Source organism: Gobius niger (genome assembly GCF_951799975.1).
Source record: "Gobius niger genome assembly, chromosome: 21".
Classification (NCBI taxonomy): domain Eukaryota; kingdom Metazoa; phylum Chordata; class Actinopteri; order Gobiiformes; family Gobiidae; genus Gobius; species Gobius niger.
Window position 1 is genome coordinate 14,958,679 of NC_136872.1, and position 12,995 is coordinate 14,971,673.

The window sequence follows — 12,995 nt, forward strand, 5'->3', positions numbered from 1 at the left end:
AGGACCATATAGTCTGAACGGCTATGGATAGCAAAAAAAAAGAGGGAAAAAAAGTCATATAATAACACGAAAAACCCACTGATCAAACAAACCCAGCACGAGAATCTCCCGCACTGGGGTACCAAGGACTCCTGTCGTAACACACAGTGGCCTCGATCCATTCTGGTGTCCATTTAAATGTGGCTTATTTAGCAATTTTACCTTCATATGGGACCAACTGTGCAAGATGTGGAACAGGCATACTTACAGGAGGTCCTGAAACAAAAAACAGAAGAGAGAAGAAGTATATGGTTAGTGTTTTCAATCAGCAATCAAACAGATGCAGATCATCAATGTCCCCCGTAAAACCACATCTGAAGCACAGGGCAGGACGTTCAGAAATCAAAGACTGAGGAGAACATGTTGGTGGGACATTTTGTGAACTGGCAACAGAAAAAAATACAAAACCTATAAACTTTGGGCACCTGTCTTTCAGTCCACATTGATTTGCATATTGGCAAACTATACATCAGATTCCATCTTCCTACGCAACACTATTTACCAGCTCATGGAACTGATACAAAAGTTAAAATGGCGTATGACCCTGTTTGCCTGTCCTGCATTTACTGAAGCAATTACCTATTTTTAAGAGGTGTCGCTAGTTTCCTTTTCCCCTAATTATCAAAGCTTTGTATCACTGTCAGAGCTCTCCAGAACACCCCAAATAACACTATTAAGTGGGCACCCAGCTGTTGAAAATTAAGGTCAGTTTTTACTATAGTTCTTTGGGACTAAGGGGAAAGTGCAAATGGCTCCTGCAGCTGGGGCATTCAAGGAGCGCTGTCCTTTTGATGCTCGCCCTGCCGCTCTTTTGTATGCTTTTTATGGATGGCTGAGTTACAGTAGACCACTTAGCTTTTAATAAACCTGCCCCGGTGCGCGAGTTTGCCGACAATTCCCACTGTGTTGAAAGACTCAGCGGGCAGCGTTCAAAGAGCAATTATGGAAAAGTCTTAAAGGCCCTAGATACTACCGAACGCATTTCCTCAAAAACACAAAACATTTATTGTCACTGTCTTTACGTGTATGGTAAAATAGCACCACGATCTGAAGTAATTTGCATGAAGAATGACTTTTATGATTTCAGTGGTCCGTGCAAAGAGTTGTGTGAAAGGCCCTGAGCAAGAAACAATTTGGAGACATAGCAAACAGTTTAAATTCAACGAACTCCATCTGTCACAGTTTGAGAACGAGAGGTGCATTGATCCAGCTTTTTTGCTACCGATACCGATGCTGGGGTTTGAGTATCTGGACTTTTCTACACTAAATGTCCTTGGGTAAATGAAAAGCTTTAGGTTACATTAGTATAAACAACTCACATGAAGTGATCTGATCATTACAAATATGTGAGATCAGTTATTTCTTAAACTAAAATACAAACACTTGGCTTCAGCGGTGTTTATGTAAGGGATAATGTATAGAACGCTGGTCATTATTAGACTACTTTAGGTATTTCTATGTTAGTTTCTGTCCCAGCCTTGATTTGTTTTTGTTAGCATGCTAGCTTTAGCATACTGTTGCTAACTGTGGATTGTTTGCGCAGCGATCAAGGTTGAATCTAACTCAGGGACTGAATTCTCCTCTTAGCTTTCCAATGACATACAGCATGCCCATATTCACTTAGATTTAGGCGGTAAAAGTTGTGTTTTTATGGCGTTGAGATCTAAAACTGGTATCGGTTCAGTATCGGATATTTGTAGTCGATACCGTACTTTTTCAGTATCAGCTCCGATATCCGATTCCAGTATCGGATCGGTGCATCCCCATTGAGAACATCAGAAATTGATTACATGAGTTCAAAAATTCAGCCGATGTGACGTTTTTGATCTCCTTTGTGAAGCTATGTTTGCAAACAAGGAGTAACTTTTCCAGATCAGTGGAAAGCCGCGAGGACACTTCTAACACTTTCCAGCATTGACCGCATGTTGAATCATTTCAAAGCGCGGCTTCCACTTCCACAAAAACGTCTTCATCCTAACCATGTCCTACCGCCGCTCTTTTCCTTTCCGTATGGCGGCGGTACACAAACACGCGGCTAATGAAGTATCCCATTGACTTTGGGCGCATGTGCAGACACCGCTATGTCTTTTTCCTATTTGTCGTCCCTGTCAGCCTTTGCCAAGTCTAGACCTGAGGCTTCCTGCTCCTTTGTAGATGAGTAAAAGGCGTCGCACAGACTCACACCTCAGCATGGATTTTGCGCGGGGGTACGGGGGGGGGGTAACCTGCGGAGGCTTAGTTACTTTTGGGTTTTAACGAATCATGAATTAAATATGCCTCGCTCCGACGTTCGCCGCTGTTGAAAACTTTAAAGAGGGTAATTGGATTTGCAGAAGGCTTACAGTGCAGAAAGCGGTACGCCTGTGCCCATCAAGGACTGAATCTGACTGTCGCGCGTTTTATGTGTTTTCAAATGTGCTCATAGTCTGGCTTCGGGCTGCTATACTTCTGTGCTTATGCTCATTTCTTTATAACTTTGAATGTTTAACTGTCTTCCGATAGTCCTTGCCAACTGAGTATAAGGAGATGGTAATGAAAATGCCAATTAGAGACCGAAAAAAAGTTCGGGCACCTGATCCAATGGGTAAGTTAAACTACAATTTCTTAGTTAGTGGTTGTTGGTTAGTGAGTACTTGTTGCAGTGGAGGTAGTTTGGGGATTTGGACACAAACCAGCACCTGTTACTCATTTGGTGGTTTAACTGCGACAAACCTTTTCACTCTGTCCACTCCGGTTTGTTCCAACGTGTCTGATTTGATAACACTACAGTATTGTGGTCAAACGTAATGGCCTTCTTATAGAAAACTAAATGTTACGGTCCATCAAGCAGCTGTTCTCCATTGTGTCCGCTTTAATAGAACCACTTGTGCCGCCGTGAGTGGCCTGTGATTGTTTTGCTTGTTTCCCATTGATTTGTCAAGAGGGAGCCGTTTCCCTTTTCCCCCCACAATCGCTCGGCCTGATCGGTGACTGAAGAGCTGTCTGTGCAACAATGGGGTTTTCGTTAAAAAAAGGAAAAAAAGCCCTGGCTTGGTGCTGTGGATGTTTACGGGAAAGTCGACTGGCGCTCAGACCTGCGCGTTGCCAAAACATTGATCTATTGTCCGTCTGTCAATGGATTTGCTGTTCTTTCCATCATTTGTGGCTTTCACGCTGGATGGGAACAAGTGAAAGGCGTAAAAAGCCCACACCGCAACCCTCCAGATTCTAAATGCAAAACAGGGTCTCGTAGGGTCCCGTGCTACATTATTATTACCTTATTAAGCCGTAAATAAAGGTAAAACTGTGCTTCTGTACAGAAAAAAACAAGTACATTTGTTTTAAACTTCAAAGTCATGTCAGTGGTTCAAATCCAGGATGTGCTATTGTTGTGTTCTTGGGCCAGACACCCACATTACCTTCATTCTACCTCTACCTGGTTTCACTGTCTGTGTCTAGGGATCAAGAATAAACATTACAATTAAAGCTAAACCAGGGATAAGTTGTGTTTTAAGTACCATGCTAATGTGTCTATTTCAAAATACATAGTGGTTCAGAGGGACTAAAGACAACTCCTAGCTTCTGCAACTCTTAAAATCACAGGGGCCACACGTTTTATAGAGTGGCATCTGACATTAAAAGTACATTTAATTATGAAGCAAATGCACACCGGTGATAAGTTGCTTTGATGAGTCAGCAAATGAAAACTGAGGCAAAAGCGATCTAGTCATAAAAGGAACTTGACATTATCACTTTCAGTTATAATGTCATGCAATTTCCACTTCTTTTTATTAGTCCGGTTCACTATGTTTAGATTTCCACTGTCTCCATTTTCGTGGAGAGTATGACAAGGGCAATGTTTCCATTTTGCCCTTGTCATTTGGTAAAATTGTGCAATTATACCATTATTCCATTATGGGGAGTTCTGGTCATCGCTACGGCAACACCATGAAAAATATGACAAGGGTTTCATTGACTTTTTTGATTGGAACGACCAAATGGAACTTTCTGCCAAATTTTGTACATTTCCGCCAAACTACGTTTTATACTCCCCATATAAATCTTACCGCTGTTATCGCACCTTCTTTTTTCAGAGGAAATGGAAACAGTGTTTTTCTGATTGCTTATTTAATAAAGTCTTCTGTATAGTCTATAGTTTTGATACTCGAAATTACATAGTGAACCAGACCATATGCTTTGTTTGAACTTATTGACGCCTCAGTTGAGCCCAACAGTTCCATTTCTATGGACAATCAATGGCTTTTATGACCAATGTATTGCCCTTTTGCTCCGCCATGACTCAGTACTTTACAAGGACACTCGTCTTCCACCCTCTACTTCTCCTCGCTCTCTTTCTATCGCTCTTTCACTTCTCCTCTCCCTCCCCCGAAACACCGCCTCACCCCAGAAACCATTATCACTCCGCTATCAGGTGTATCCTCCAAACTGCTGGGGCTGCCTCCTGCCAAGCGCGTGTTCTCGCTGTGGATTCAATTTGAGGCGACACTTTCCATCTGTGGGGCTGTCACTGCGCGGCGTGTCCGTCTCCTTGATTCTCCGGTGGGTCCGAGGGCTTGTGTCGAGTCAGCTTCGTGGAGTGACGATTTGGAGTGAGTGGTGCAACGCCGGACTTATCAGCACATTTGACCAATCGCGTCGCTCGGCATTACTAACCTGCCCAAGTAAAGCTTTTCTGAAAGGCGCAATACCAACAATATTTCAAGTTTACAGTGCACATTTGAAATACAAAGTAAGACCCCTTTGAGACAAGACAGTTTGTTGCTTACAGAAGACATTGTAGTCCCAGAAAAATTACAGCAAATTGTGATTTTGATTCAACTCGGAAAGTAATATAGTGTTCTTTACACGCTTGAATGAATGACCTCTGTGAAGGTTTATGAAATTGGAGAAGATGGTGATTGTTGTTGGCCACATAGAAATAAATTACTTACCAGGTTCTCCATCTCTGCCACGTCTTCCCCGTTTCCCTGGTGGTCCTGAAAGAAAGCAGAGGCAGTTGTGTCAGTTCTTTGTCCAGTTTGTTACTTGCAGTTGCAGGAATGTTCCAATGGTTCGTTACTGTGAGAGAAATATTCCAAACTGTGATTTTTTTCATTTTTTTGCTGTGAGCAGTACACTCAACACGACCACCACCACTACTGATATAAAACATTTCTTAAGCTGTCATTTGTACTGGGTTGCCTAAGTGTTGGGGACATTTGGGGACCTTGAGAGGCTTCGTCAGCAACTCTTGATCTCATACAAATTGTCTACAATAGAAAACTCCTTTACAACTGAGAACTTAAACACAAATCTCACTGCTACAGCTACCACTACTTCTGAAGTTTCCATTTGCTCTGATATGTAAAAGATCAATAATAACATTTATATGGGGAGTAAAAAACGTAGTTTGGGGGAAATTTACAAAATTTGGCAGAAAGTTCCATTTGGTCGTTCCAATCAAAAAAGTAATTGAAACCCTTGTCATATTTTTCATGGCGTTACCATAGCGATGACCAGAACTCCCCATTTACTCTAATGGGAAAATGATATAATTGCACAATTTTACCAAATGACAAGAGCAAATGGATTTTTTTTTCTCATTGCTTATACCATAAGGTTTCCAATAATATATAGTTGTCGGTAACACTTTATTTTGCACTACCCTTGATACATTGTACCTAACTAAATTCAGTACAATGTAATGTGCTCTGTAAGAATGTGTAATAACTTATAACCTATGGGTCAGATACACAGTGGTATAATATGTATTAGTAGTTTGTAGGTACATAATGTAATAAGACATAACTCGAACCCTCACCTTAAGCCCTAACCTTAAGTGTCTCGTGTCCTATTACATTTTGTACCTACAAAGTACTAATATTCCATTGTGTATCTAATCCATAGGTACCAGTTATTACATTGTAATCAATTTAGTCAGGTACAATGCATTAAGGTACTGGAACATAAAGTGATACCTAGTTTTCATACTCTCCATGAAAATCCAACAACAGTGGAAATCTAAACATAGTGAACCGGGTTAATAGAGCTTTTCTACCTTCCTAAGGCCCAACGTGCTCGACAGCAAAGAACCAGTCACCCATTCGCACTCTCATCGACACACCAATGTACGCATACACTGATAAGACAACATAGTAAATGTTTGACAACCAGGGATCATTAAAAGTGTAAAATTATGAATGAAACATTTTAAGAAATTCCCACTCCAATTACTACGCACCTCAACTCCCACTACATCTGCTGCTTCTGATGCCGAGAGAAAACACATTCTTCTCAGTCAAACCCTACAAGTGGTTTGTTTTGAAAGGTCGTGAAAGGTAGTTGAGCATAAACTATTTTGAGCCGCATCAACTCATTCCTAGCTCTCACAGTACCTCTCGCACATAGTCATGTTTCACGTGGAACAATGACATGTTTCAGGCACGTGCACAGCTTTGTTGGAGTGAATTGGGGAGACACATGATTCCTAACAATCTATAAAAATACAATAAGAGATGCTAATGTTCACAATATATGACTGTGGAGACAATAGAAATTAACACTACAAAATGGAATAAACTGGCAAAAGAGTTGAAAATACTGGCTTTATCTTTGTTTGTTTGTTTGTTTGTTTGTTTGTTTGTTTGTTTGTTTGTTTGTTTGTTTGTTTGTTTGTTTGTTTCTTTGTTTCTTTGTTTGTTTGTTTGTTTGTTTAAGATGCTGCAAGTTTGTGCTTTGCTTGTTTACTTCGCGGCTTCATTTTCTGGCTCTTCTCTGTGAACAATGCACCCGAGCTCCAGCCCGGAGGAGCAAACAATTACACGCTTTGCCAGGTTTTACACACTCAAGGCCTGACTGCTCGCTATTGTACACAGGTGCTCCTCTGTGACAGGAGAACGGATTCACAAATTTATCTCCTGAAATGAATTTGGTTCTCGCTTTCTTTCCCTCGGAGCAACACAGCTGTCGCCGAGATGGGCAAGAAAGGGAAACAAACTTTGACGACCGCAAAACAAAAACAAAAGTGGAAGATGGGAAGTTTGTGGAAGAAAACTCTTGAGTGTCTCTTGCCTTACTTGGCACGCATATTCTCCATAATTGTTCTGGGCATTTGATTAGCTTTGTTTGTAAACTAACTCGAAGTTTAGTTATTTCATAGAAGAAGTGAACAAAATGCCACAGTCAGGCAATGGCGGCATCCTTTGTGCCGGTTCCAAGCCTGTATAAACACAGTGAGAGGTCCGTTTTAGGAGTCAAGTTTATATACAAATTAATATGTGTGGTTGGAAAGCCTCTGGACAGGAAAATTACAGAAAAAATAAGTTATTTGCAAGTTATACAACCAATCAAAAAAAAAAAAAAGTCATTCTCATTTGGACAAACAACTGTGTGTGGTCAATAGAGCTCCGACATGTCAGGCTATATTCCAAATTTCCAAATATTTGTTAAGCTTTTCATCAGGTTTATAATTCGTATGATATTTATCTTCAACATTTATGTCAATATCTACAAATCTAGACACCAGTATTCGTAAACAAAGTGTGTCCGGGTCTGAACCGCTGCGCTGATGTGTAAAAAAAGTTGGCAGGCGACCTCGGATGGCTTTATATGTCCAACACACAAATCGATCATTGAGTGTATCAGCGGGTATCCATCTGTGAAGTTTCGGGGAGAAGTCAAAATAAAAGAAGTATGGCTTTAACGCCGTGCTTGGCTGATTTATGGGTCCTCCGACGTGTTACCGGGGGCGCAAAAAAAAAAAAAAAAGCAGGATTACGTTGCACAACTCCTCTGCTCGACGCTCCGGACCGGGTTCTATCCCACTGTTTGGCTCAGGCCGTTGGATGGGGGCCAGGATGGTGTCAGAGGCTGCCAGTGAGGGGCCAAGTGCAGTGTGAAGAATGTAACCACAGGTGGAGACTTTACTACCGCTCCCATCAGCCCCGGCTTCTGCAAGAGCGCGTTATTGAGGTTTGTAGAAGAAAAAACACTTGGCAACAAAATGGGAGATTTTGACAGTTGATATGTCTGTTGATGAAACAATGCATTCTTGAATTGAGTGGTTTGGTCGGAGGTGGAGAATTACTTACTACAACTAAAGTATTATTATATGAACATAATACTTGGGATTGGAAGGAGTTACGGTATAGTAAACACAATTATAAGAGGGAAGGGATTGATGGTTTACTTAAAGCAGAACTAAGTAACTTGTTTACCTTAATAAATCCTTTACGTAGTCCTTCTGGGGTAATACAAGTGTTAATGGGATGATTGGGGGTCTTTCATCTCTCCCTGGTGTCTATTTCCAGCAAACCACAGTTGCAACTTCCCTGCCCTCAGGTCGGAGGCGCAATACACACTTGTAGAACCATGAAGCAGCAGCTAACAGGCTAACGGACAAAGCTAACTGCGGGCTAGCACCACTTTAGCAGTGTTTACAGCCAAATTTGATTGAAAACAAATATCTCCATTGTGTCGCTCTCCCTTTGTCTTTTCTGTCAGCGTAGTATTCACTCTCACGGACAGTTAATGAGTAAACTTACTTAGTTCTGCTTTAAGACCTGCTATTGCCATTACAGTGCCTCAATCATACAACATCCACCAGCACATCAGCAACTAAATGACTGATAACACTGGCAAGGTACAACCGTTTCTCTATATAGAAAAAAAATGATTCCATCTGTATATATCAGCTCATCGGAAATCTACAAAAAAAACTGAACCAATCCTGTAGCTACAGCATCAAACCTGACATACTCCCACTTTGCCATTGCGGTAAACAACAAATATTTCAAATGTTCCGACGTAAAGGTATGCAGTGCAAAATGTACTCACTTAAAGTATTCAGTTACAGCCCTGTATATGGCAGCTGGTGCTCAATGGGTGGAACGCAGAGGTCAGGACAAATACCATTGAACCATATTATTTCTTGTATCACCATGATCTATAATTTATACAGCTTGGTTTTCTTCACGGTTTAAGAAAGAAGATATTTCACTACAACAATGCCAAAATTGGGGCCAAAAGCAGCACAATGTAATTCTTGAAAGGATCACTTAAACAATTGGAGCAGAAGCCAAAACAGTTGACATCACAGCACGAAACTGCTTTTAAAGAAAGAATACTTGAGCACTGATTTAAGTGCTGAGAGATGCTCAGTTTCTCATCAGTGGGTAACACTAGAGTTCCTCCAAAACATTGGGATTGGAATTTGGATTTGGATTTTGAAAGTCTGTCCCAACTTCGGTCATGGAACGACTTGTAAAAATGTGGCTGGTGCTCCGGGTCACCACCGTCTCCTCCTCGACAATGGGTTTAATTTTAGGATGGGAATAAATCAAGGCAGTCGTTTTTTTTCTATCAGATTTTTTGGAAACAACAGGAATGAGTATTGAAATGATGAAAGAGCAAAGTTAAATAGCGGAGAGTTGGATGTAATATAAAAATTCCACATGATGGTTGCATGCTAACAAACCCCATAGTGGTCTTTGAATGCAATTTTCAAAGTTTATTTTGTAATGGATCAATTTGTGTTACTTCAAGTTGACCAGTGTATCATTACAACACACATTCGGTTGTTTTGGTTTATATGAAGGTTACCAAACTAAACTGATTATGAAGGGCATGAATGCACAGTGGCAGCGTGATTTCATGTTGAATCATTGCATGGATGAAGGTACTGGAATCGATTCCTGGGTGCTGTGAAATTTCCATAATATTTCCACATTTAGACAGGCACTCCAGCAGTCCTCACCTATAAGAACCACCTATAAGGCAACAACCTCCCTCTCTCTCGGTACAGCTGTGTTTTTTGCCTTTTTTTCTGCGAACTGCATTTGTGGTTTCTGAGCTCCACATTGTTTTAATGGATGCTTTTTGCTTTCGGAGTCCTAATGATCCTGAAGAAAGTCGCTTTTTAAAAGTAAACAAACAGCTAGCTTATCAGCAAACCCCATTTGAGACCTACAAATCTCTTCTTCTGAGACACTGAAGAGGGACCAAGTGCCCCCCGCACCTGCAGCACAGTGGAGGTGTCAAAAGAGGAGCTACAGGAAACATAAAAAAAAGGGACAAACGAGGAGGTATCCGGGCGAGACTCACAGCTCCGCCACACATGCCTTCTTTTGTTCTGGCTCATGGACGTTCACTGGAGAATAAAACAGATTAACTGCTAAGCTCTTCCCAGAAGATGGTGAAAGACTAGGGGAGAGAATGGAGGAAGCTGCACTGGAGGAAGAGGAAGGAGGAGGTGCTGACCAGTGCAGGACACCACGCTCTGAAACAGGGACAAACCCAGGAGGCGGTGCACCGTTTCAGAGGATCACAGTAGCACTGGAAGCAGCCAGCCAGGTTTCCTCCGGGTGCCACGGTTTCCCCTATCTCCGGGTCAGGTTGACCCACAATGGCAGTGCAGCTTAGTTGCAGCGGCTCAGGACAAACACCTGAACACTATTTTGTTGCATACTTATACAATGACAAATACTTAACTTACCGGTAAACAAAGCAGTAAAGGCCCTGTACCATTTTAATTGTTAGCAGGTTCAAACTCATTCCCAACTTTACCAACACATTTCAAACAACCCAATTCCCCACAGGGCTGGCATTCAAAGCACTGACACAGTAACTATATTTTATATTTAGATACAAACGCACAAGGACTATGAAGTGCACCTGTGTTGGAAAGTTAGAAAGTGAGAAAAATCCATCAAAACCCCTTTGATTCATTATGACAGGCTTCCAAACAATAGCATAAACCCACAACTGCACAATGGTCTCGATTTCCTTTGTAAATGTACTATTTTTTCTGCTATTTTAACAAGCTAACTGGGATCCTCACAACCTCACAATGAGCCTTTTGTCCGGGACACAGACAGTAGTAGTCATTTTTTAATACCATTTGGCACAAAGGGAATTTGGCAGCTTTGTGAAGCATGCTGGGCGGCTTTGTTGTTTTACTAAACTCACATTGTTAAAAGTCAAACACAACCCGACGCTATGATTGTGAAGTTTATAACCAAACAGGACAAAACCCATGCTTTATCACATACAATTATCCATAAAGAATTGACTGGCGGTTAAAAGGCTAACAGCTCCATTCTCAAATTCCACCAAATCAATCAGACGGATGTGAAGCGGCAGACGTTTTTACAAAAGCATCATTGTTTTAGACCTCGATATACATAATCAATCCACTCAAAACTTCTCTCAAAATAATACGGCTATTACTCAGACGGAAAGCCCAGGCCAAGCATAACAGGCCCACATCCGACAGAAGGAAGCGGGGTTCGACGAGGCTGGCTTTTGTACTTCGCACCGAGCTAAATTGTTTCTGGGGAAGATATGAATAAATTGAGCCGCGTGGTGCGTGCTCATAAAGTCATTGGTTTCAGTTCAGCGTGAAACATGACATTTCTCAAAAAAGGCTCTTTTGATTTGAAGAGGAATGGGAAGATTACATTTGTAAAATGTCTGAGTAATAGTTTACATTTTGACCGTGGAAGTAGTTGCTTACCGTATTTTCCAGACTACAAGTCACACTTTTTTCATAGTTTGGTTGGGGGTGCGACTTATACTCAGGTGCGACTTATTTGTCAAAATATATAATTTCACATGTTGGTTATTTTCACACTGATAGCCGCTAGAGGGCACTCTAGGCTTGTGTGCCAGTATCTGCTACTCCTGTAACACTGAAGATTTAAAAAACAGTAATCGAGCAGCAGAAAGAAAGTTTGGAGTGAGAGAGAAACTTGTGAGGGACTGGCGAAAAGCGGTGGTTATTCTTACTGCAATGAAGAAAGAAAAGCAAGCTAATCGGGAGCTAAACGCTAGATGGCCAAAGCTAGAGGAATGAGTTCGCAAGTAAGAGCTTGAACAACGTGATGCCGGAAGAGGCTTGTAAACGGTGCAGTAAGGCCTCCATGCCCAGGTAGTTGCCGAGGCTAATGCGACTTATATTTATGTAGTTCTGTATAGTTTATGGGGCCGCACAATTAATCACACATGAATCAAAATCACAATGTAATCATCAAAGTTGGCAACATGGGGGCCTGTGCACATTAAGGTTAAGGTGTACTTTTGTTGTGTTGTGAGGTCACTAAAAACCATGCTACCGTCCCAAATCTTGAGCCAGGATTCAGAAACCCAACCAGACACACAGGGAGGACATTCTTTTTAGGCTATTTATTTGACATTTACTCCATCATTTACGTGTGTCCGCGCTTGAGCTAATTTCCTGTCATGTGGATAGGAAACACCCAGTTGCAGCACAGACGCAAGCTTACATAGACCAAAGCCTCTTACTCAACCATGCCACTTCTGTTTTTCAGAGTGGATGTACTGTGAGTTGGTCCTGGTAGAGTCTGTCTTAAAAAAAGGTAGCTGCAGAGTTGGACATGCACAAATGAGGTGGTAATCCATTTCCACCAAAATTACGGCAATAATGCTGTCTCCGAAGCTGCTGTTTGGAAATGAATGGCCTGTCAAAAGAAGTGCCGTTACAACCTGTGTGCACTTTTGACATCCAATCGACTTTCCACAATAACTTTGGAAACTGCGGGATTAGCCCAGTTGAAAGCGCATTTCCTCAAAATCTATCAGTGTCGTCAAAAAACAGTGAGGGGATTGAGGAAAATTTAGTGGGATAGGGCTTCACTATAGTTCATTTAATCTCGCAACATGGATGGATGAGTTTATTAAACCTGGCAACACTTTGGGGAATCCAAGGCAAAGGGAACTAAAGCTGTGCGAATGCTGGCCTCCCTTACCGTGCAATCATTTTTAACTTTACAAGGACATATTTGTGGGAACGTCCTGGCAATGACGACAGCAGTTGTGCTCCAAGATCCTTATTGCCATGCATGACAATGAATAAATCAACATGTAAAATGCTCATTCATACAGCGGCTCTACTGTTCAAGGGGAAATATGGAAATCCACTCTCATACAATACGTCTTGCTGGTGAAGGAAGTTACTTTGG

General features: G+C 41.5%; 1 protein-coding gene and 1 long non-coding RNA gene across 2 annotated transcripts in view; one reads left to right on the forward strand and one right to left on the reverse strand.

Annotated features, from left to right (window-relative positions):
- The window catches only part of LOC306980883, a 469,430-nt gene that overhangs the window by 95,385 nt on the left and 361,050 nt on the right, over nt 1-12,995 (forward strand). The gene's annotated exons all lie outside the window — the stretch shown is intronic.
- LOC306980613 (collagen alpha-1(XXV) chain-like) overlaps nt 185-12,995 on the reverse strand; it is a gene marked incomplete at its 3' end in the record, with an annotated part of 104,539 nt that continues 91,728 nt past the window's right edge. The window contains exons 3-4 of the mRNA XM_079580039.1: nt 4,971-5,015; nt 185-255 (exon numbers count right to left, since the gene is read on the reverse strand). Of these exons, the coding sequence (XP_079436165.1) occupies nt 185-255; nt 4,971-5,015 (116 nt within the window). The remainder of the gene's footprint in view (nt 256-4,970; nt 5,016-12,995) is intronic.